Source organism: Larus michahellis, chromosome 3, assembly GCF_964199755.1.
Source record: "Larus michahellis chromosome 3, bLarMic1.1, whole genome shotgun sequence".
Taxonomy (NCBI): domain Eukaryota; kingdom Metazoa; phylum Chordata; class Aves; order Charadriiformes; family Laridae; genus Larus; species Larus michahellis.
Window position 1 is genome coordinate 22667631 of NC_133898.1, and position 26094 is coordinate 22693724.

At 38.1% G+C, this 26094-nt stretch overlaps 1 protein-coding gene across 14 annotated transcripts in view; it reads left to right on the forward strand.

Annotated features, from left to right (window-relative positions):
• Nucleotides 1-26094, forward strand: part of MAP4K3 (mitogen-activated protein kinase kinase kinase kinase 3) — an 81005-nt gene that overhangs the window by 38746 nt on the left and 16165 nt on the right. For 2 of the 14 annotated variants that reach the window (XM_074579085.1, XM_074579093.1), the window contains exons 15-26: nt 2034-2096; nt 7170-7228; nt 8409-8447; nt 8753-8806; nt 12487-12529; nt 13418-13580; nt 14545-14654; nt 16422-16463; nt 19924-20008; nt 21171-21250; nt 23963-24023; nt 24110-24227. In XM_074579085.1, coding sequence (XP_074435186.1) covers nt 2034-2096; nt 7170-7228; nt 8409-8447; nt 8753-8806; nt 12487-12529; nt 13418-13580; nt 14545-14654; nt 16422-16463; nt 19924-20008; nt 21171-21250; nt 23963-24023; nt 24110-24227 — 917 coding nt within the window. The remainder of the gene's footprint in view (nt 1-2033; nt 2097-7169; nt 7229-8408; nt 8448-8752; nt 8807-12486; nt 12530-13417; nt 13581-14544; nt 14655-16421; nt 16464-19923; nt 20009-21170; nt 21251-23962; nt 24024-24109; nt 24228-26094) is intronic. The other 12 variants (XM_074579086.1, XM_074579091.1, XM_074579092.1 and 9 more) reach the window with 12 other exon arrangements.

Sequence of the window (26094 nt, forward strand, 5' to 3'; positions counted from 1 at the left end):
TGTAGTTGTACTAAAATCTTCCCGGTGCTTTGTCCTTCAGTAGTGGCTCAGCTGGCTCTGGGCGTATGGGGTTGTATATAATCTTGCTCTTCCTCAGCAACTGGCTGGACAGGTAGTCTGCAGTTTCTGATGCCTGTTTGAGACAGGGGAGAATAGTTTACCAAATCACACGTAGGACTTAGGCAATTATTTCAGGTATGTTATTTAGACCTTGGCATAACTGCATAACAACATCGTTTAGAATCCCTGGTTATACAAGTGTTTATTAAATATGGTAATGAAGTCGATGTTTCTACCATAAACTCATCAGTTAACTCAAAATTATTTTTGAACTGATTCCAAGTTATCCTGGCTTTGCTTCCCTGTTGCATTGTCTGGATTAAAAGAAAATAAAATTGGTAGCAACGTATAGTTCAAATTATAATGCTTTTGCTCCTTAAGAATTTTATTTATTTATACACACCCAGAATCATAATTGCGAAAAGATGTTAATGTAGAAGCTGAAGTTTTAAAAATACTTTTTCCATTTCTTTCTTGTTTTATCAGTCACTGACTATACAAACCAGTTAGTGGACAACTTCATGGGGTGTTTTCATTGCACCTTAGGAACCAGAGTTGCTAAACTGGGGAGAGAGATTTTCTGCAGGCATTAAAAGACAACTTTTGAGAGCACTTCTTTGGCAGATGTCTTTGGAAGGGAGGAATTGAGCTTTTTCTGACCTTGTGTGTTAGCGATCTGGACCTTTGCACTTAGCAAGAAGGGAGTCCATGATCCAGATTATTTTTTCCTGATAAGGAAATCTCTTAGTATTGTCTATTCCTGTCAGAGTTTGCATATTTGAAACCTATCCAAAGAACTTGCCTCACTCCCTGTCTATAAGGAACATCCGTAACTGCTTGTTTGGATTTTTATTGAAGAGGGAAATTAGCTGCTCCACTGCACTTATCAGAATGAAGCATGCAGAACTGACCTGACCTTTCCAGATAAAATTCCTTTATTTTAGGAAAGCTTACGTAAGTCTTATCTTTAGAAGATTAATATGTTATTTCTGATGACCTGGCAAGAGTTTTTCTGTAGTACTGGTATAATTATTTGAGTTTATTTTCAGTGTAAGCATGAATGGGGAAAAAATGCTTATTTGTGAAACAATAATAGGTTTGTCTGTCATAGGATTACTGTGACATACATAAAAATGCCTCTGCAAGCAAGATAGTTGCTGTAAGCAAAAGTAACTGCTTACATCGAATCTATGGTAGATGGTTTTGTACTATATTGCCACTGGAGACTGAGAGTTAAAGAGTTGGCTTGATTCTTACAACTCTGTTAGCCAAGAGGGAAGCAGAACTATGATTTTGAAAGTGATGATGTTGGGTGTAGGGACCAACGAAAAAAAATTATTTTGTCAGATATAGAATGAAGGACAACTTAAATTGGCATGTCAAATGCAAATAAGAGCTCTATTCGTATATACTCTAACAAAGAGCCTTAGCACAGAGCAGGCTGAGGGAGAAGTTTGTAAGAATCTACACGCTCTGGGAGAGAAGGTCTTGTATAAATGGAAGCGGGAGCAAGACATGCCAGCAATAACAGTGTGGATCCCTTTTCGTTAAGGCTGTTCTTCTAACCCTTTTGCTTCTGTCTCACTAAAGCATGCTTAAACTTCATGCTTATTTACTTATGGGTATGAGTGCACAAGCGAAAGGACTGGACCACTGCAGCATGATGAGTTAGTGCCCGTGGTGCACTGAGATGTTGAACTGGCACATACTTGCCTCTTACGGAGGCAGTTTGTTGCTCATTACCACAGCTCAGGTGATGAACAATAATTCATTATTTTGTTGTGATTTGATAGTGTTTGGTAATGTGACCATACCCTTAGCTGTGTTTTACCCCCATTCCCAGAACTGTCTTAACATGGTTTGAGTTTCAACTAATGACGTTTTTTCTAGCAAGAAAATTTCCCTTTATATATACTTGGCTTTCAGTCGCAATGTAAATAACTTGAGTTTTTTGATCTCTATCTAATGAACAGCTTGACAGTAGCGATTTTTTGGACAATTCAGAAGAAATATACTACACTGCAAGATCTAACCTGGTATTTTTTGTCTTATGACTTTCTTTGTCAGTGTTAGTTTTGTGTTTGTTTTCCTTTTCAAAGCTCGTGTTTTGTTCTGTTGTTGTACTGGTGTTTTCATTTGTTTAAAAGTCATTCAATATAAGGATTAGTCTATATGTGTATTTCTGTAATGTAGGAAGGAATTCTTAGTATGTGCAGTGTTGAAAGTATTTAACCCATATTTGTGTTTAGCTGAATTACTTTTATAGAAGGGTCTCAGTATTATGCAGTCATTTTAATTTCTTTATTTAGCTGCCTTATAATGCATAACTTGTTAATTTTTTGGAGGGGGATTAAAAATAGAAGACACATTCTGTTCATATTTTTGACTGGTAGTTCCTTCGAATAGTCTCATGAAAGACTATAAAATTATATAAATGTAAATCTCTGAATTCTCTAGACAGTAATTATGTTATAGAATGAATATACACTTAATACAAATAACAGAAAGCGCGATCATGTTTCCAGTGGCATTTGGCATTGTTTGTAGTCTGATACATTTTCCAAATTTTCTCTTACATTGCAGTGTAGAAATTACTCTAGACAGTGAGTTTTCTTATTTCTCTGCTCTTTAGGCACTATGTAGTTAGAAAAGTAATGCATTTAAATCTTGGACATCTTCATACACCGTTGAAAAAAAATGAAGAAACACTCTGTACTAAATGAAAAGCATTATTCCGCTGACTTGCTGTGATTTGTGAGATGTTTAATACAAGTGCATTGAGATGAAAATGGAAAACTGGGGTGTTTGGGAATGTCTTGTTTTGGTTTTTATGTGGTGTTTTTTGTTTGGGATGTTTTTGTTTGTTTTGGCATCAGTTGGCTTGCTGTGACTAGAGTCTGCCAATACCATAGTTACTAAGAGCTTAGACTGTCTTCCCCCTTCTTGGAAGGAACTTCCTGTACTGCATGATTATAAATATGTTTCACAAATTGTTTTGAGATCAGTAGCTTAGATTTCTCTGTACGCGGTGGGAACACCTCCATCCTGTGCAATTGCTCAGGTTTTGGGAGCATGGTTTGGGTTTTTAAGTTTGGTTTGGTTTTGGTTTTGTCTTTTCAGTTTAGCACTTTTTAAAATCTGTCTTTTTTTTCAGGTTACTTTCAGTGTTGTCACGTGTCTTGTTAGCCTAGTGTCTGTGGACGTAAGATGAATGAGAACATCTTTCCTGACTGGACAGTCCTTTCCCATCCTTCTTTTGCCCCACGCTATTCAGTGCACTCTTCAAAAGTGGTTACTATGATAAAGTTTATAAAGTACTAGTGTTGTCACAATCGTGAGAGGGTTTTTAAAGTCAATCAATGGCACTTTGTGTGTTTCACTGCTTTCTTTACAACCTTCTGTGTTCATTGTGAATCAAAGAGGAGAATTCTGATTTGGTGGTCATGCTTTACCCATTTGTGAGATTTTTTCCAGTAACATCTAATCATTCTGGAAATCAGAAGAAATATTTAGTAGTTGGTTCATTCTTCTGTTGTGGACGAGGACATACTAATCAGACTTTCTGTCTCTCTCCTTCCCTGACTCCTCCCTCCTGCTCTGACAGCGTTGGCTTCAGATATGTTCAGTGAGAAGCGATAGGTGTATTTTTCAAACATCATCAAGGGGAAAAGAGTATACTTTCTCACAAGCATAATATATATCCTCCTGCTGTTGGGCTCTCTCCCATGTTGTTCTCCTGGTTTTATAAATTACCTTATGAACAACAACTCTTTTGCAGAGCTATGTGTGTCTATAAGGTCCTACCAAAAAAAATTATTATAAATTGAGGCATATTTTGGGCAGCATGAGTCACAAAAAGTATACAGTTGAAGCTGAAAGCAAATTTGGGGAGTGAGTTGAGAGTGTTTTTACCTATCACTAGCCTTTTGCACAGCTGGATGGATCATATGGCAGCTTATGCAGTCACCATGTACATTACCTTTTAAAAATTTGACACCTACAATGTCTTTGTCCTGGGAAGCACAGAACTGGACACCACACACAGATGTGGCTTTCCAAGTGTCATACCAGCCTTCTGGTGTGTCAGCCACTCCTCCCAGTTTTGAGTCATCTGCAAATTTGATGAAGATACACTCTGCCCTCATCCAGGTCGTTGATAAATATGTTGAACAAGACTGGACCCAGTACTGACCCCTGGAGAACACTGCTGGTTACAGGCCTCCAACTAGACTCTGCGCCACTGATCACAGCCCTCTGAGCTCTGCCATGCAGCCAGTTCTCCATCCACCTCACTGCCCACTCATCTAACCCACGCTTCCTAAGCTTACCTGTGAGGACATTATGGGAGGCAGTGTCAAAACAAAAAATCAAAACAAAGCTTTTACCTAGAAAAGTTCCCTTGAAGTGTTCAAGGCCAGGCTGGATGGGGCTTTGAGCAACCTGATCTAGTGGGAGGTGTCCCTGCCCATGGCAGGGGGTTGAAACTAGATGATCTTGAAGGTCCCTTCCAAATCAAACCATTCTATGATGCTGTCCTTTTAAAGCATTTAAACATCAGTAATTCTGGCAGATGCCATTTTTCATACAGAAATTCCAGTAAGGCTTAAAAAGTCTGGTGGCAGATGAAGGCTCCTTATGTTTTATGGGGGTTTGCCTATTTTCTCTTATTAATTGTCCTGTAATTGCTGTAAAATACATATAGCCATATATTACACAGTATGTACATTAAAATGGACAGCCATTTTGGCTCTACCCAGCATAAATAAGGTCTTGGTTTCCCACTTTTGATAAATGTGATTTTGCAACATGTGGATGAAACGCTTGTCACTTCAAGGTGAAAATCTCAGATTTCATTATACTGATCTGGGGTTATTTTTCTCAACAGCCTTTTAGTCTTTTTTTTTCTGGCGTTCTTTCATGTAGACTCACACAACCTGTTTAACCTCCTTGTTTGTGAGTAAATTGTTACCTGAAATAAAGGCTCTTGAAACCAAAAGTAGTTTAGAGAAGTCTGGAGACATTTTATTTTTCCAGTCTTGTTATTTTCTGCTCTAGAGCCTGAATCCTCAAAATACCTTTGCTTACATGTGCAAGTTTTTGAGATCACATAGAAGCAATATAAGGACTCACAGTAAAAGTAGTTAAATCTGTGTTTCTTTGTGGTGGATTGGAGTTCATCAGCTGGTGCTGAGGACCAGCAGAAAGGAATTGCTTGGATAAGGTGACACGTAATGGGAGTGATGAAGAGGCTGAAATTGCAGAGGACCTAGTATGGCATTTCTTGAGGGACGGAGACTTGCTGAGCTTGTTTGGAGCAAGGAGCAGGAGAGTCGGGATTGGGGCATAAGAGAAGGATGAAACTGTGTAGAAGGAAGATAAGGATAGCAGAAGGGGTCAAAGATACCCACAATTCAGGCCTAACCCTTTCCACCTGCTACCTCGCAGAGCCCGGGACATGTTCCTGGAGAGGGGTGAGCCATTCTTTCCTACCAGCATGGCCACTTGTGAGCCATTCTTCCCTGTCACCTAACTTTCTAGCTCCACTGTCAGAAGTCTAGGGTGAAAGTCGGGTGCCCCTCGTGAGTTGGATCCGTAGAAGCTGATCTGGTGGTTGGTGGTTTGGTGGTTTTGGAGTTTCTTAGTTTAATTCCAGAAAAAAAAGATGCGTAATCAGTACAAAGATTGGAAAATCAGTCCCTCCATGGTTCAGGAAATGCCAGCATCTGGCTTGCCTTCGCCTTTTTATTCAGCCCTCTGATGTATGCATCCTTTTACCTCAAGTAATTATCAGTTACATACTTTTTTTTTTCCACAATATTTCACTTGTCTTGGGAAAATATGGAAAGTCACTGAAGTAATCAAATGCTACTGACAGCTGTGGTAGCAACACCCATGTGGAAATTACTACTTAGCTTTACAGAGCAGAATTGAGGGTGCAGTAAACCACCTGGAACTCCTCGCTGAGCAGAAAACAATAAACATAGCTTTGTATTAAAGTAATTGCCCTTCTGCCCTTCTGCGCTTCTTTCAGTCTGGAACTGAAAGCTGCGGTGGCTTCTGCTTCATCAGCTTGGAGCATGCCTTGCCCTTTTGAGAGATCAGCCCTGTGAGTTGCCATCTAATCCAAGCTTATTGCTCTTTTAGCTTGGGTATCTGGGTGCCTGTTGATATGGGCTGCAGCTGAAAGAGGCCTGTTCAACAGCAGATGTTGGGAGACCTTTAAAATGTTTCCTGGAGAAGAGCAACGTAGCTCAATTTATCACTAAGTTGGTTGATCAATAATTCATTTCTCCTGGTGAACGCACTCAGTATTTTGGGAGCAAATTTATGCTCAGATTTTTCCTGTTGTGATCCACCTGAAGAAAAAAGTACCCTGTAATTATAGCAGTATACTCCTGGCAGATGGAGATTCGATGGTCCTTCAGCGTGGTCCCTGTGTAACCATTAATGTGTTAAATTTGTATGCCGTGCGGTGTCTACTGAATGGTAGTGTTGGAGCCCTGTTGCCACTCTTTTTCTAAGGCGCCCATGCTCCACAATTGCTTGAGTGCTCAACTTGGCTGTTACTATTGTATTTTTCTTTTTGATACAAAAGGTGATCTTAAAGTATACACGGTAACATATATAGTTATCCTTAAAATATGTGTTGCTATAACCGGAGCTATAAAAACACTTTTGCTGTCTTCTCTGCTTATTTCTTTAATGTCCCCACGTGCTAAAGGCATTTTGGGCTCCCTGCCAGAACTACTCCTCATCTGAAACGAGTACTATAATGTGCCAGTGAGGGATGGCTGGGCTCTCTATAGGGTCTGGTAGATCAGAGTCCTTTTTTATTTTATCTTATTGTTTTTGTTTTGTTTCCTTTTCTGCAGACAGCTTTATTTGAGGAAAGGGTCTGTGTGTCCAAGGAAGGGGCTAAGGTCAGAGTTTAAAAGGAATTAGAGATGCAGCACACTGTCAGAGAGGACATTTTTGGGTGTGATTGGCCTGAGAGTGGTGGTAGGTGCTAGAGGAATGAGCTTGTGGCAGAGGGGATAACAGCAGCATGACACAACGTATGTGTTTGATGCTGATGTTTGTCTTAAAGATTCATTCTCTTATGTTTGTAGGATCTACAGCTAGAATATGGTCATGGTCCTCAGTGCGGCTACTTCTTGGGTGCAAATAAGTAAGTAAGCAATGGCATTTTTTGTCTTTAATTCATTCAGGGCTATTTTAATATAAAATTCACAAATGTGTGTTAAACACGTTAACTTAAACATATGTAGTAAAATACATCAGGCTTGTTTATATCAGTTACAATTCCAAAATCACTATTTCTAAAATAATAGTAATTCCAGTGACACAGAATTACAGCACTTCTCGTTATTAGAGGCTGTGTTGGCCATATTGTCTCTGTGGTGCTGTAAGCTTCTTTTTAAGGGCCGTTATCTTGGTCTGCTTCTTAACAAAATGTTCTGCCCGAAAGGTCCCACAGAGCACAATTTTACCCCATCTAGGAAGTATCAGTGCTGCTCTTTGACATTGCTTTATGCCCTCCTTTGTGTTATAGGGCGCTAGGAACATTCAGTTATAGATGCTTTAAAAAATAAAACTTGCCTGTCTCAGCAAAGTCCTATAACTTCGTGTTCATACATTTAATTACTTTGTTGTATTAATCATATGAAATAGTTTTCCATGTAGTTCTTCCTTTTCACCCAGTTTCTTAATTTACAGGCTAGCATACCTAGCTTTGCTTTGCTAAGTTAAATAACATTTTAAAAGTGCAGACTATCTAAGCATAGAACATAACATGATATTTTTATGCAGTCTTTTAGTTGGGGAAATATGAATACTGATATCTTCCAAAATCCTATTGTTTCTCATGCCTGTGTCTTGCCTGTTATTCTTTCCTGTCTGTTTTCAGACAAAGACACAAAAATTAAGATGTTCAGAATGTTACAGAAATTAACTAGGGAAGAATGAATTTATTCCAATAGTAGTTTAATCCTCTTGTCAGTCTGATTTATATTTTTTAATGATTATGATTTTCTTGCATAGTGTGTATTTGCTTTAAATTTGATCAAGCTAAGGCAGTCGTTGTTTTAGAGTATGAGGAACAAGGACCATTGCACTTAATAGCAATGCATTAATAAACACATATGGAAGTGTGTTGTGTGAAAAATAAAAAATAAAAAAATACAGCTATGTTCATTTGTATACATGTTTGATGTATATTCTGAAAGCCAGCTGAAATAACATGCTTTGGATTATTTACTGATAGAATCTTAGAAGCATTTGCCCTGGCTTTTGATAATTAAGTTTGTGCCACAATTAAACTGTGTTCTTATTCTTATTTAATGCTGAAGGAGTCTCTTAAAATCAGTTGAAGAAGAACTGCATCAGCGGTAATTCTATTCTTTTTTTTCCCCTCTTGTGTGTTTCAAAGTCATTTGTGCATTGATTTTTTTTTTTTTTTTTATGTCTGTCGCTACTAGTTCTTGTTTGTCCCTGTACTTGCTGAGAGGATATGGGAGAGGCTTAGTTGTCTGGATTGCAGCTGTGCTTTAAGGAATAATAACAGTCATAAGAAGCTAAAAGACAGTAAAATTCTGTAAAAGAGGTAGTAGCCCTTGGGCTCAGAATTTTTCACAGTAGCCAAGGTAATTTTAATACAACTCACTCAGCCATAGTACCTTGCTCATTTTCTTAGGGGACATGTGGCACATTTAGAAGATGATGATGATGCAGACGATGATGCTAAACAGTAAGTCCTTTCTTCTTGTAAAAATTAATAAATATATAAAAGCTGATTCTCGAATAGATGAATTTTTTTTTAAAAGTTGAATCTCGTTCTATCCCTAATAGCTCAGGATTCTTCTATAGCATTTTTAAAGATTGTTCCTAGATTAATCACCAGAAGTTTTCTTAGTCTGATGATAAACTTGTGATGAATTTGAGGGGGGAATCTTGTTCCTCGTTTGATACGGTTGTCCTTTTATCTTTTATTATTGATCAAAATCTTGGCATAGTTACATTGAGATAGTAATTTGTCTGACCTTGGTCCTGGTGTCTTCTTTAGAACTGATGACTGTATATTAAAATAAAGCTCATTAAAAATACATAAAATATATACATAACTGTCTTCTCTAGATGACTGAGTTTATTCTGTCCACATTCTTAGCTAGGAAGGTGCTTGTATGGGTGCCTGATTTTGGAATAGAGCTGGCTCCCTCACCACAGAGAGAGCAAGGTTATGTGACTGCAAAGGCAGTGTTAAGTTAATTATGCTCATTCATATTAAATTCCACTGCTGTAAGTATTCTTGGGCTCTTTTTGATTGACAGATGAGAGCTGAAACAATTTAAAAAGCACAGCCAGTATGTGGAAACTTACATTCCTAAATCAATACCATGTAAAACCAAAAAGAAAGATGCCATTGAGACAGAATTCCTGTTTGCTTTCTGTTAATGAGTAATTTTGAGAGCTGTTGCTTCATACCAGAAACCTGTAAAACATGTCTTATCTATTGCTGGCATCTATCTCTTACAGAGAACCAAATATCTCTCTTTTTTTTTAATCTAGAGTTATTTTACTGCTGTTCTTTTATAACAAAGATTTTATCACTGTACGGAGCATGAGGGACAGCCCCCTTCAAGAAGGGCAAAGCTACTGATAGTGTCTGTCAGCTAGGTGACAAGTACATTAAACTTGGGTTGTTTAATGATCAACTTCTCGAAACACAAGTATGTTTGCTGTTTGACACAAGTGGTATTTATAAAAGAAAAATGATTTTATTCAGTTTTTAGCAGGCTTTATTCCCTTGCTAATTCCTTAAGAAATTCTTCATATTTCATTATTAAGCAGTTTGTTTAAAGGCATGTTTGATTATGCAGTTCATCAATAATATGAAGCTCCCATGTATTTTCTTTGAGAAGAAGAGGTTGATAATGCTTCTCATTGATTTGCTCCTCTGCATTTGGACCAAGCTGAGAACCCACTTTGCTCATAGCCGGGTAGACCTTGGTAATGATAACTCAGGCTTCCTGCACTGCAGGATGTAACGGTCCCCTGTAGCTCTATACTTCCAGCTCCACTCTGATGGCCTGCAGTGAAGATGCTCTCAATATCTGCACTGCTGCAAGCCAGCTCAGCTTGGTTCCTCACTCCGTACTAATCTCTGGATGTTTGTGTACAGCTCTGCGTCTGTCTGTTCATTTTTGCTTAATGTTTCTTTTTCCCCCTACCCCTACTTCTTGCTCTGTTTGCAGCCAGTATCATCAACTTCAGTAATGTTCCAGGGTTTGGAACCTCTTGATCCCTGCTGTCTTGAAGTGCTTCCACTGATTTCTTTATCCAGTGCTTTGGGATCTTTGTGCCTTGCACAAGGTCCATCGGAACTTTCAGACAGCATTTGCTTTAGCTGCTCCTATTGCTGTCGTGTTTCTGTGGATTTTCTTTTTCAGGTTAAGCAAGAAAGAACCTGATAGCTTCCAGAGAGGTTCCAATTCATCTAACCCTAAGGACAGTCACCAATGGTCCTGGCAGTTTTTACTGCTTCCCATAGTTCATCCTAAGTACTCTTGCCCTACAGAGAGAGGGCCTGACAATTTCCTGTAAGCATAGGGGTAAGCCTTGAATGCCTTAACCTTGGATCAGACAGGTTCTGCATCTGTGCCTTTCCCCTTGGTATCTGCTCGGGCCCAAAGCTCTGTTGCAGTATGTTTGTTCGTTAGCTCAGTCTTGGATACCTTTCTCTGGAGCCCACTGAAGATTCAAGGCTTTTGTTTGATTTCTATTCTGTGAGATGGAGCTGCAATTGAAAAGCACACGTGATATCGGTCACTTCTCCCTTCAGATCCAGGGAAAAAAAAAAATGAAGCAGTTGTACACCTTCCGATTCAAACTAATGCGACTGCATGACTCTGAAGCTGGGTGATTCATAGCAGCAGAAAATCCACATGCTTCAGGCACCAATATAAAATTACCTGTCTTCATTTAACAATTTTGATTGTTTTGAAATTTCTTTTTCTTTCATGTGCAGCAAAGCTGATGATGCTTGACCTTCTTGGTTGTGGAAGCTGGGAAAGCAGAAGTTATCGGGCCACTGCCCTGCATGATCAACAGTGACAAACTGCACATAAACCTTGCGGTTGAAACCAGGGCACGCAATCCTTTGTACAAACATCTGTCACACTTATGCCAAATCCTTGTCTTTTTTTTTGTTGGTGTTTTTTTTTTTTTAATGTTTGGCTGACCAATAATACTGTGACGGCTGTCTGAGATGCAGGGAAGAATGTGAAAGAAACTACAAATGGAGCTTGGACATAAATGACTGAGGTCTTAAGCCTGGTCCCATGTTATGAAGAGAAGATAATTTCCACCACGATAGCCGCTGAAGTGCACGACGCAGGGTAACCCGTTCTCATAAGTCCCATTCCAGCTTCTCTGAAATCAAAGCAACTGATAAGATGCCAGGACAGAACCTCCTGAAAAGAAGGAAGCAAAGCAGACAAGTTGTTGATCTGTAAACAAGCAAACAGATATCTTACTACTTGGACATTTTCCCAAAAATTTGAAACATAATTTAAAAATAAGGAAAACATTGAGCAAGAATGTCAAGCTTTCACAGCTGTATTCCTGACTTATTTAATGGAAATAATCTTCTGTTCTAAAAGATTAGGAAACAGGAGAGCGTAAGAGTTTATAAAAACAGAAAATATTTAGGTATTTAGGATTTTTTAAAAATGCAGCATATTCTTTAAAACACAGAACCAGCAGAGGAAGAATATTCCTGATGCTTCAGCTTTCTTGTTTCCTGCTGATATCTTGAACTGTTGAGCCAAGCTTTTGAATTATTCTTGCATTAAAGCTGTCTTTCACAAGATTTCTGTGGAAAAAGAAACTTACAGAAGAAAAAAAACAACCACAAAACAACCCAGATGGTAGGCTAGCTGTCCATTGCAGATGGATTTTGCTTTCCATGTGTAAGGCTGTTCTGAAGAAGTCAGTGGTAAATTTTTCAAGGAATATGTTTTTCTTGTAACTCCTATTTCCCCTACATACCTCCAGATGGCCCTTTAGAAAAGCTCACTCATACCCTAAATCTTGCTTCTCTCAACAGAGTAAGTATCAGGCTTGCTCTGCATATCCCTGCTTTTTTTCTGCTCAAGTATGTGTATCTTAAATCAGTTCCTGCCACTTTGCCCTCTCTAGGGATGGTCTGTGATACTTGAGGTTTTGGATACTATCCGTGGTATGCACAGCAATAACACAATGTTTAAAAGTATTCATGAATGCAGTTATTTGGATATAATAGTGCTGTTGACAAGTTAATAGTGTTTATTGGTATGGCATTTATAAAATCCTGTATCCTCTTGAACACTGCAATATGAGGTTCAAAGAGCTACACTGGATAACAATCTGTTTTGTTTCTTTTCTTTATAGTGCTACTATGAAACCTAAAGTGCCACCTCCTTTACCACCAAAGGTAAGTGAGGGGGATTTTGCTGCCCAGAGTAAAAGGGCACTTTAAATAAACAAACAAATGCAGAAGCGTCTAAATGGCTATACTGATGTCTATGTCACTTGAGCTGTGACTTGAAGACTTGAATCAAATTTTAAGTCAAGGGTATATCCAGAGGGTTGACCTATATGTTCGTAGCCTTTAATTTTTAATAAAGAGCTGTCAAATAAAACATCTGCTTGCTAACTTCCGGTGTCTCAACGGGGATCTTCAGAGGCATGTCTGGATCAGTGGCTTACTACCACTTGAAGAGCAAGTGAATCTTTTCACACTGATATTGTCTTAATATGAGCAAAAATAAAAAGGAAAAAAAACCTTCATATTTTTTTGTCTGGCTGTCAGTTCCAGCCAGGCAAAACCTGCAGGTTTGAGTACTTACCCTCCTGCACTATCTTTGCATTACTGAGAAGGATTTTACAAGCAGCATTAGCACAGCCAGTGTCTAGACGACGTTGGCCTTTGTGGTTACATCCCCTATTTGAGATTCTTTACACAAAGTTCTCTCCAAGTCATTGAATGTTCCCTGCTTTCTACTTAAATGTCTGGTTTGGCTATCTGTAGTCATAAACAGTGACATTTCCACATGCCAAATAATTGTTTAATGCATGACTTAAAGGATGAATTCAAAATCATAATATTTGTCCACACCAAGGTTTTCCTTATTCCTATGCATTTCCTTCTCGTTTGTTTTTTTGAAAGAGATTTACATGGCAGAACATGTCAATTATGCAATTTACTTGTGAAGGTTCTAGGATCCAAATATTGCGTGTGGTTTTTTTTCTCATTGAGAAGCAGCATGGATATTTTGAATCTTTTTTCACTATGGTTTTATTATTACTATGTTTTTTTCAGCCTAAATCCATCTTTATTCCCCAAGAAACTCAATCTTCTGAAAATGATAGTCAAGGGACAATCAAGAGATGCCCAACATCAGAGAGTCCAGCAAAATCTGCATCTCAGGTTCCACCCAGGCCGCCACCTCCTCGGTTACCTCCACAGAAATCTAATGTTTTGGGTAATAAAAGTGACACCAAGAAACATACAAATATTTCTTAAATAATCTAATGTGATTTTATTTCTACATCCTCACCTATGCACACATTAAAACATACTGTAGTAATTTTTCTGTGGTGGGCAAGTAACAGAAAGTGCATGAAAGCCAAAATGCACGAAGAAAGCACATTTAAAGTCTTAAGAGGGTCAAACGTACCTTCGGTAAAGTCACTGACACAATTCCTGCTGATGCCATTAGTGACACAATGGCTTTTCTAAGCAACAGGCTTACAATGTAGTCTATCAGGATTGTCGCAGGGAATAAAAAAAGTTTTCCTGTATGTAGGTTTCAAATTCTGGCCCTGAATGTCAATTGTTGTTGTCATTTGACGTATGAAGAATAGAGTTTTGCTTTCAAAGTTCGCTTTTGTAGGTAATGAACTGGGCTGGGTAGTATAGCAGGCGATTCCTTTTATGCTTTTGTTGAAGTCTGGTGCTTTAAAAGTTGTCTTGGCCTGGCTTGTTTTAAGCAAGCTTAATGTCTGACTTTTAATTGAGATCGTGCTAGTTCTTCCTTGCCTACCTGCTTTGTTCCTGTGTTACAGATTTGACCGTAATGCTTAAGCATACAGTGCTAAGAAATGCCTTAAGGCTATTTATAAAGAGTAATTGAAACATTAGCTATAGCCAAGTTTTTATTCAGATATGTTAAATACATTTTTCATTATAACTGTGACCGCATCCCTTTCTATGCCCACATTAGATTTGTTATATTAATTACCAAAAGCCATGGGCTGAGATTGAATGTAGCTTTAGAGATGGTTATATGTGCACATGCAGGAACATGTGTGCTTCAGAAATAGATTAGGGTATTGGAACATGTTCTGACATAAGTGGAAATTTTGGTCCTTCAAAATTGTTTTTAGGCTAGACTGCTATTTGAGTTGGAGGTAGAAGAACACATTTTAAAATGTTAATCTTTCTAGGTAATGGAGTCACTTCTGTACAATTAAATGGTGAAAGAGAGGGGTCACCACATCAACAGAATGAAGCTAGAGACACTAATTTTTCAAGAAAGGAAAAGAAGGAAATACTGGTAAGTATTTAGGCTTCTAGGTGTTATTTTAAAGTCTCAACTGCATGCACAATGAAAAGGAGAGGGCACACATCTTTGGCATCTTGTTTACTTTGAATCAAAGCACAGTTTTGCTAGGTTGTCTGGTTGTGATATAGTCTTAAGCTGAAGTCTGAGTCAGTATTTAATTTTCATTAGAAATTAACACTGTCATGGATGTACAAGATTTACTTGTATTCACATACTTGAGAGACGTGTAATGAGAGTGAGATCCTATGACTGAGATCTAATGCCTTGTACTGAGCAATGACTATTTAAGCAAAGGAGGAAATTAAGGAATGTGCTGCCATCTGATGGCTTGCTGGAGGATTTGGCCGGCCCTGGGAAAGGAGCTGACTCGGGGCTCTTCCTGAATGAGTCGTCCTCCTATCCCAGATGTAGGCATACAGGCTTTGTGGTGTTCAGGGGGAAAAAAAGATGGAGAAATGTAGATTGAGGGTCCAGATATGCAAGCTGCTGGCCTCTGGACCTCTGGATTTTTCGGGGTTTAGCAGCTTGGGTTTAGTGTCAGACTTGAGCTACGTGTACTCATGTGAAGTTGCACTCGTGGAGAGAATGCAGTTTTATACCATGTGTAGTCTCCTCCAGCTGTAAACTGAGGAAAGGGAATATTCCTGCATTTCTTTCTCCTCTTCCGAGTGAGTTTTTTCAATCAAAGCAGCAAATGGCTTTCAGAGTGGTCACTCAGTTACTATGATGCAAAAAGTGGGAATGTGAAATGGGAGAGAGTGGGACATCTGTAGTTAGATCAGAGTAAATATAATGTGAAACTGCGCTCTTTGGGGGCCTCTTCTAAGGATGAGGTTGGAAATGTCACTCTTTTGAGAGAAGTTAAGAGAAAATAAAGCAGAAACATTGTATGCATTTTTGTTTTGGTTTAAGGAAGTGCCAGTAATACTGGCAGTAGTTTGGAAAGCATGATTTCCTCAACTGCTTTGAACTTGGCATTCGAAATTGTGTGTTTGAAGTTTCCTGCGTTACCTATAAAATTAATTTCTTCGGAAGTATGTATTTACTAGGAGAAATTAATACTGGTACAGGAAAGTGGGTCTAGTGCTGACTGATAGAGTTTAACGTTGCTTGTAATATTGAACAATTGCTGCAATATTGCTTCAGCTTTGTATACTGGATGTGGTATTCTTTCAGGTATCATCATAATGTGAAAATGTTGCACAATAGACCATGCAGACATTCAATGAGCAGGTATTAGGGAATCATAGTAGAGGTTTTAATGAAAAAAAAATTATACGGGTAGTTTGTGGTGTGTGGTCACTAGAGACATGTGGTTAGCAGACTCGCACAGAATTATGGAAGTGTCAGTTGCAAGGGGGGGGTCTGTAGCCTAACCTCATGCTTAAAACTGGCACTGTACCCAAAGCTCAGCCATGGCTTTCAGATCTGGTACGTGTGGCATTGGACAAAGCGGAGTGTCCCAGTAGGTGCCTAGTGCCTTCCATTTAGTGTAGTGTAGAAATATGCAATTCTATCTACTGTATTAAATCTGTGGGGAGGGTTTTGTATCTATTTCTTCTGTAGATACAAGTATTGGCTTTTTATTTTCTCCTTACATAATTTCGCTCAACTATTTATCAAGTGCTGTTAACTGCATTCTGAAAAAAAAATTATTTTGGACTTGTATTTTGGTTATACTGTATTGTGACATGAGAATATGCATGTTCATGCATATGTGCACATGTGGATGTAAACATTTTAACTTTTATTTTCTAGAAACCAATTAGTAACGGCCTTCCTCCCACACCTAAAGTACATGTGAGTATTACTGAGTCATACCAAATGCGTGCTGGAGGCAGGACATGTTTTCTTGCTAAAGCTGAGAGAGTACCTTTTTTGAATGTTTGTCGTATTTCTAAAAAATATAAAAGCTAGTATGTCTTAGAAATGTTAAGCCATACAGGTATGGTATTTCAGAAATCACAAGGATGTGTAAGTGCAAATGACACTATTTTTTGCTTCCTATCCATTTTAGAGAAGCAGGACAGGTTAAGGTAGATGTCACGCTTCTGTGCCTTAGAACCGTAATCTCTTGCATAAATGCACAGGATTGTTCTGGAGCTCTGAATTCTTGATATGTTCAGCATTGTTTATTGAGGTCAATCCTGTTTTAATAAACTAAATATTAAACTAAATGTGTGGCCTAGGAGTGTGTATTTTAAACTAGCGGATGACAGAAATTTGGAAGTGCTCCTAGCATTGAAAAGAACCAAATCATCCTGGGGAGGGGAAATAAGATAGATTCAGTGATTGGAATGAGAAAAAAGGTAGAAAATAGAATAGCTCAAAATGAAGTCATACATGTTGAACTTCTGCCACAAACTTCAACGACAGGCCATCAGAGTATGACTGTGAGTTGCTAATATAATGAAGCTGTAAAAAGAGACAGACTAAAATAGGAAAACTTTTGAAGCTGATCAAATGAGTCTGAGTGTTGGACTGTTCTCCACATGTTCCTGCATCTTTGTAGTACACTAATTCTCTGGTTCTGATGGTCCTTAGGTTAGAAACTCTTTCCCCTCTCTTCCTCTTCACTCATCACACCCCACCTTTTATGTACAACAAACTTTCTAACCTTCTTGTTCAGTGTTCAAGACTGATTTGGCACTCACATATTGCCCTCAACCTGCTGTCTCCACTGGTTGCCAAATAACAAAAATTTGAGTAAGGAAAGGGTTTTCTCCCAGGTCATTGGGATTACTGGACTTTTTACTTTCCTCTATTGTGGAGCACGTTTTGCATCCTAACATCAAGTGGGAGTCTTATTTAATGATTATGCTGCTACTGCAAGTAAAACTTTGACAATAGTTTAATCTCTTCTGTTCTCTTTCTGTGGGACATCATTGTTCTGATTCTTGTTTGTTTGGGTTTTTTTTTTTATTTGTTGCTGTTAAGTGTGTTGCCGAGTGGTGTTTTGCGTCCTCACTGTCCTGTAAAATAGTTTGATGTTCTGGGGCTCTGTTTAAAATTGTATCTGTGCATGGTTGCCTGTGACTAGATGTTTTGTTCAACTTTCTTAATAACCCAGTTTGGTAGTTTTTTCCCTGCTGTTTTAGGTGGCTTGCAGCACAGGGAGACCCGTTAGATCCTACTAATGAGGGAATGCCCTGCCTGCTGAAATTCCTCTAGGACTTAAATGCCTCCATGGCAGCAGTCAGATTAAGCAGCCTTGCTTCAACCTTTTATTTCGTGTTTGTGGTGTTTTTCCCCACTAGCGACTCAGTTTAATAATTTGTCTGATTCTCAGCTGTATCCTTGAGATTTACTTGCTATTTAGAGATGATACCCTTAGGTTCCGTTTAGCCTTCTGAGGCATTTGCAGCAGTGTCTTGGTTCTGCAGGCTTCCTGGAGATTGGGGCTGAGAATGGCCAGAGGAAAATGATTAGTCTCTTCAGATTTCTGTTGCCTCCTCCTTTCTTATCCAACTTCCCATTGCAGAGCTCAGCTAGGTCTTAGCAGTGAGCGCAGCTTCCCTCCACTGTGCAGCATCTCTCTCAGGTCAAGGAGAATTGTGTAGCTGGTTATGGGAGGCTCAGAAACACTTGGCAATGTTGTAGGAGGTCAGTGCTGCAAGTGTCATCTTGTGTATTTTCTGTTGAGGGCCTTTCAGTACCCTGCACACTTGGGATGACGTTTCCATAAATCCCAAAAAAATCCCTTTATTGTTTTTCTTTACATCATTCCTCTTTCAAAACTCCTTGTTGCCAAGGGATTTGACAACATTGAAGCTGTCACTGCCTTGAGGTCACTCAGTCATCAGTATGTGCTCATACTCCTGCCTCATGCCTATCTTTTCCCTTACTGCTGTTCTAATGCCTGCAGAAGGATCATCTCGTTGTCTAGCAAGCAGCCAGCTCCCTGCTCTGGTACTCGGATTTCTGCAGCGGTACTAGCAGTGCTGAAGTCTTTCCCCTTGTCTCTGTGCAATGGGGTCTTTCATGGTTTGCTGGTTACCTTAATGAATTTGATGCTTGCCTCACATAAGTATGTATGGACAAACTCATGGACTTCGTTATAGTGATGCAAGAGCGAGAGATGTCCAAAGCACAAAGACGAGTCTAATTTCTGCTGCTTTTTATTTTAAAGGGTTAATTATGAAGTTCTTTTTCTTTTCTTATTGAACTAAACTATGTTCAGAAATGACTGAAATGTGCGCAGACTTCCTTATTCAGCAACAGGTTAACAAAAAAACCTCTCCAAATGTTAACACAAGAGCTATCTGGTTAATTCAGGTTATAGATTGATAATAATTCACATATTATTAACATAAAGTGGAAACATTGCTATTCTGTAGCCGTATTACAGAGTATGTAGCTTTGCATAAAGGCGACACCTGCTTATATGCAGGATGGCAGCCCTTGGCTATGACTGGTTCTTGTGTTTGACCATTATTTGATAAATTATATCATTTCATTTTACTAATTGTTGTTTACTACTGCATCATTCATTTTCATCTACAGTACTATCAATCATCAACTCTGTTTCTTAACAAAATAGTATGGGTAATTGTTATGTTATGTTTGAGGGGAAAGGAGGAAGCCCTGGGCTTTTGCTTTTCTGTCATCTTGAAGCAAATTTACTAAATATTCTTATAAATGCCTGCAGATGGTTGCGCTTCACTAGGAGGAAGACGAAGAGATCGATTATATTATACTATGCATGACACTTACTTGATAGGCAAACTGAGTTTATTAGAGTTATACTGAACAAGGAGCGGGATCTTCTGCCAGAGGTTTCCCTTTGGGAAGGAAGCAATCAATATTGAAAAGGAGTTAATTTGAAACAACTAATAGAGAACTGGAGACAAAAAATTTGATTGTTGCATGACTTGGAGTTTTATTTTAAATACGTGAAGTATGGCAAGAATAATGTTTCTCTGTTGAGGCTTTCTGAAGTCACAAAATTCAGGAACCTTTTTGAGGTTTGTCACCTTTGTAGTACATGTAGTACACATGTGCTTAGGCTGTTAATTTAAGAGCTAATTCCAAAATGCTAATTCTGGGATGTTTGTTCAGAAAGGTCTTACGCACAAAGGAAAAATCACTTAAAAAAAAAAATCCCTTTGTCAACTTGTCTGTATGAGGTTATTTTCCACATAGCAAATGAAATTACTCTTAACTTTTTGTTACTACTTTAAGTAAAAATAATCCTATTGGAAATGTCACATTTTAATTTTTCATTGTTTCATTTAATTTTTAATTGTTTTCACTTCTACAGATGGGTGCTTGCTTTTCAAAGGTTTTCAATGGCTGTCCATTAAAAATTCATTGTGCAACATCATGGATAAATCCAGATACAAGAGGTAATATATTATGTATATTTTACCCGCTTTGTTCTTTCCTTCAATTTCAAGAGTGCTCAGATGAGCAAGATTATTCCTTTTAAAATAGACATATGGTAAAATAGGTTTATTCATATAAGCAGAAGTTCTTCTTTAATTATGTCACTGCTGTCTGAAGTTCAATGTTGGGTTTTTTTAATTATGTTAAGGTATACAGGGTGCAGTTTTCAGCTTTGATTAAAAAGAATAAATTACATATCAAAAGTAAAAAAGAAATTTTTTTTTTGTTTTGATTCAAGACTCTTCTCAACATTTTTGGTCCAAAATATGCCAATCCTAATTTATTTTTTAAAAATATGACTTTTGGAGGCCCTAGTTGAAATTGATTTCTTTATCATTCACTTGATTTATGTTTTGTTTTTGTTTGTTTTTTTTTCTCCCCCATAAATCCTTCTGGTCCTACAGGTGTTTCTGCAATTCTCTTTATTTTTGCATACATTTTAGTGCTTTATTAAATAGCCTGACGAAAGAGGTAATTGGTAACATTGTACTCGCATTGCCTGAGTTTCACCTTTTGATTATAGGCTGTATAGACATGTTACTGAGCCAGTATGCAAGAAAATACTTAAGTTTTTTTAGAAACGGAAATTACAGAAATCAGTTTTTTTGCAGTTGACATCTTCTCAATATGAGATGTCTTTTTTGCATACCTAAATGGAATCCAGGGTATTAATTATGTTCAAGAGGTGAGGCACCCCCCAAAGCACTGAGAAAACCAGTACTGAGTTCCAGTCAATACTGCTGCTGAAGTACTCAAAAAGAAGATGATGAATATGTCACAAAATATATGGAAATGTCTAAGGAGGATAATCTGTATATGAGGAAATTATTCACATGAATTCTTGATTATGGTTGTATCACTCTGGGTTTTTATTCCAACTGTTAGTCACAAAAAAAGACGACTGATCTTTCCTAGTGTCTTAAAACAGCCCCATCCACAAATTTAAGCTTCCTTAGCAAGATTAATTTTCCATGCTTTAAAACACCATAGCTGTTTTAGGTTGGTTTGTTTCAATGCATGTAATGGTTTTAAGTCTTTTTTTTTGGTAAAGAGCTGCATATTCTTAAAAAACACGCCTTCCTTAAATCAGAATGTCTAGATTTTTTTTTTTTGTGTTTGCAGATCAGTACTTGATATTTGGTGCAGAAGAAGGTATTTACACGTTGAACCTCAATGAACTTCATGAAACATCAATGGAGCAGGTATATTTCTGTTTTGGTATTTTGGAAAAAATTACATCTTTGTCACTTTTTTTAGCCACTCAGATTAATGTTGTATAATCTGTGTAAAAATTGTCCTTACTGCAATTACATAGGCACTAGCTACACTGGGAATTACCTTAAATGTTTACTATTGAGGACACCTTTCAGTCATGTTTAAGCTTTTTGTAGACTGAACAGTTTTTAAGTAGGAGATCTGCATATATCAATGTGTTGACCTTCATTGTGGTGCATTGTTGTGCAGTTAAATGATTTGTTAAATTGTATGGAATTTTCCTGATGTATTTTGGATGAAAGTTTCTATTTTCTCTAAAGCTATGTTACAAGATAGAGTATTTGCACCAAATGTGTTTCAGCTACAGGGAAGGAAGGAGATCTTTTATACACTAGATTTCATTCTTTTGGTCTCAAAAGCAGCTTTGCTGATGAGACTCAGCATACTGAATCCCAATTAAAACTCTGTCTTTGCTGAATCTTATAAATAGGTTTGGGGTTTTTTTTGAGGGGATGGTGGGGAGGGGAAAATGCCAGTTGCAGGCTTTTCTGTATGGTGACTTCTCCAGCTCTTTTGTTAATCTCTAAGAGACTTGTTTTCTTTCCTGCCCTCTCCCTAATTTAGGGAGCTATGCATCTGCCATCAAGATGGAGGAATTTGCAAGGACAGCCTTCACACTGTAAGCTGGAGGCACTGGTGTTTGTTCATCTTCCAGGGTCCAGACGTTGTAGATATGTCTGTTGTGTTGAGAAGGCGGCCTAGCTAGCTTGCACTGATCTCCATGTGACCCATAATCGTACCGGTGCTTGAGTTTAGCTAGTTCAAACTTAGCTCAGGTACCTCCCTGCTGCTACACCGCAGGTGTAAAACCTACCCTGAGAAATATCACTAATACAATAATTCTTGTAGGCCAGGTAGACCAAAGAAAGTTTTGTTTGAGTTTGGTGGGGTTTTCTTTATTTGGTGGTTTTTGTTAGCGCCTTTTTTTTAATTGGCAAGGAGAATAGGTGTAATGAAACTCGTGCTCTCATATCCATCTTTGTTTTCGATAAGCACCGCGTTCTGCAGTGCATCGCCTACTGAGCTTTTAGTGAAATGTTTTAATAAGCACTTAAGAACAGATGCTTCTAAAAACAGCCAGTCACGTGTGGAACAGGAGGAATGAGTTGAGGTCAATCAACCTGCAAATCTGAAGTATTGCTGTTCTTCTCTAGTCCTCAGATCCAAACCTACTAAGTAACAATATGCTTGTGCAGCTACAGAAGATCAACTTTCATACTTAAATTTGGATGCAGCCAGGCTGGTAGATTATTACCATAGGTTTTTCTTACAGTGTGTTTAGGTTATGAGAAGACTTTGGGAATCGAAGTGCACCCGCCATGCTAACCACTTATTACATTGTTATTTATGATTACAGGCAATAGGGCTTTAATAGCATTTTCAAGTTCTGTGGTGCACTTCATTTTATTTTTTTTACTCTCTAGGTCTGATACAATTCAATGTAAAAGCAAAAGTAGTATCCATGGTTATTTTTTACTACATTCTGTTTCACTAACGAACAAAGCAATGATAACATACGTTTCCAGGAGTTAGCACAGCTTCAAGATGAATCTCTTGCTCTTTGGCAGAAAAATCTTTCAATTAATTTACCGATCTCTTCAAATCTTTCTAATAAACCAGCAGTGAGATTGTTGGGGGGGTTTTGTTGTTTGGTGGGAATTTTTTGTTTGGGTGTTTGGTTTTTTTTGGTTGTGTTTTTTTAGGAGCAAAAGAAATGTCCTCCCAAGTGGTCTGTCTAGCCCAATAGTCTATTTCCTAAAGTGGCAGTAGGAAAGGCACTTGAACTTGGCTACTCTGCTGTCCATTCTCAGACTCCACTAGAATCATTGAATCAGGGATGTTGAAGGATCCCTGCCTATTTGCTGTTTGTGTCCATTTGTGGACTTGTTGGACAGGGGTATTTCTAATTCCTGGTTTACCCCATTGATACTTTTCACCTCCATGACCTCTTGTGGCAAGAAGCTCCAGAAGTTATGTGAAGGGGGTGGAAAAAAGTACCATAATTTTTTTTAATCTTTCTTTTTTTTTTTTTAAAGGATTTCCTGTTGGTTTCAGCTGCATCTTTCTAGTAATTGAGGCATTTGTCAAATAACAGTTCTGTCTTGACAATTTGTTGCGTTCCTTGATCACTTGAAATGTGTAATCATATGTAGATGGACAGTCCCTTCAAGTGCCAGTTTTAATTGTTTCAAGAGATTTGGACTATCACAGGATTTAGAATGGCTATGGTTTGTTGACCATGCTTTGTTTACTGAGGTTTATGTTGTTAAGCTTTTCTCATTTGAAGGAGAAAGTTTGGTGGTTTTTAAAATTTTTGAAAAAGGATGGATTGGTCTTTATAATGACGTCTTGTGGGCTAATTATAGTATACTTGAAGACGTGAATATAAAATGTGCTAATTGTCTAAATGTTAATATGTATGTTGAATATAGTGTGTGTGCCTAAGATTTACTCTGAATTAACTCTGCAATCCAGGTAAACATTACTTGGCTTAAGCTAATTTCTGCTACAAAAAGCAAGTCAATGTTAATTTTATCCTGTTGTCTATGCAGATATTAATTGATCAACTTAATAGGCTCACGTTTTATGTATATCAAAGTGAATGCTTTTGTTTCTTTGTTTTTCTTTCCCTTTATCAGCTATTTCCTCGAAGGTGTACATGGTTATACGTCATGAACAATTGCTTGTTATCAATATCCGGTAAGTTACTGTGCTATCTTGGGATGGTAGTGCAGGTAAACATTTGGGTTCATATTTGAAGTGTGGTTTTGTTTTCTAATTTCTAGGTAAAGCTTCTCAGCTCTATTCCCATAATCTTCCAGGACTCTTTGATTATGCAAGGCAAATGCAAAAGTTACCCGTTGCTATTCCAGCACATAAACTTCCTGACCGAATACTTCCCAGGTAAATACAAATCACCAGATATATCAGAATATCTTAATTCTGTGTGTTCAGGATATGCTTGTGAAACTCTGGGAATACCGAATAATGTGTAGCTCTGTTCGCAGATTGCCGTTAATAACTCATGGGTATTAACGAGAGGGTAGACCCCTAAATTTACACAAATCAATATGTGAATATACTCTTACTAAAGAAATGGGGTTTGGTACCTCTTATCTTCTTGTAATGAAGCCTCTTGTTTCTGGGCATAGCTCTTTTCAGGTGTAGTCTAGTATGGTAAATCATGGTTGTACTTGACCCTAAACAAAATCTAGGGTCAATATTGTACCTGTGATATTGCAGGCAAGTAGAAATGGTGATCCTACGTTAGTTACTCTGGGCACTATCTTTCTGTTCTATTAAAACAAAAAAAAAAAAAAGTGTGGATGTGTAATCTCTTACCGCAGAGAGAATCTCTTACTGCTCATGGGTTATTTTGAAAACTAGGAAGAGTAGAACTGGAGTACAGGTATGACACATTCATCATTGGCAAGTCATTTTTTTGCAGGCCAGTGTAGAAAGTACTTTTGTCCCCAGATGCCTACAGCACATTGTACATGCAGTCTTTATTTACTAACAACTGCATACAAAATCCCAGAGACTGGGTGCAGTGCTGGCTGCCAAACAAGCTTTTGGAGCCCATTGAAATCCAAGAGGAGGTAGGTAGTAACACTAATCTAGTTTGCAGAGAAACCTTTGATTCTTAAAATGCACAGTGAATCACTGGTTTTTCTCATATAATAGGCTTTCTGTTAGGAAATTGTATTCTGGAAGATCTGTTTTCTACTACCTTTGATTCTTTTAACAACCTATTAACATTTAATTCTTGGGTGCTGGAAAAGCTTCTTGTTCAGTCATCTGCAAACACAATGGTGCAACACTTTTCTGAAAACTGTTTTCTTCCTAGTGGCTGAATTCTAATTACCTAAGAGATAATTTGTGCTTTGAATTGTCTTCTCTGTGCCTGCACCACTGTTCTGCTCCTCCCTTCCAAACTAACCTTGGTTGGGTGACTTTGGCTTGAGGACTGCATCAGCAGTGGACTAATAACCATAATTCTCATAAGAATCATGGGAGGAAAATGTCCAGACTACATTCAGCCTGGGATGACACCTCACCTAAGTTGCAGAGGAGTCAGAAAATTTCTTGTCCACTCATGTCACTTCCCAACAAAAACGCAGCACAACCTGAATGTGTGAGTGCCAAGCCAGTCATTTGAAGTCAGGAGAGACTCATTTAGATAATCCATTTTGCTATTTTACCCCTTGTTGTAAATCATCAGGGTAGTAACATCTAGCCAGGCAGAATTATTAAGCAGCAGAAGTTGAAGTAAGTAGAAGAGCATAATTTTTTTTTCCTACCAGACCACAAACTGTATTCTTCAGCAAGTTCCTGGATATACTGTGATGATGAGTGTTACATGAAAAATGTAGATATGTTAAAAGCAAAGTTTTCAGCAGAGAAAATACAAAGCAAAATAGAATTCAAAGTAATTTGTGACATTCATATATTCATCGGCAAAACAGTCTAAGCTCAGTTTATGATACTTGGTAGGCAAATATTCAGTAGCAGAAAATGTCTGTGATAGGTCTCCTTTCCAGCTTCTTTCCCTTGAATGTCCTTGAGCAGTTCCTTTCAAACCTTCCATGACTTCTTCCAACCAAAATTTGTGGCCAGTGCTCAGTTTTCGTGTTGCTCAGTCCTGCTGCGTTATCAGTCACTTCTGGACTGCTTCATTTGAAATGCAGTGCAAGTATTTTCATAATTCATAGCTTTGACTGCAGCATCTGTCCACTTATTCTTATCTTTTCTACAGCATAAAACTAATTAT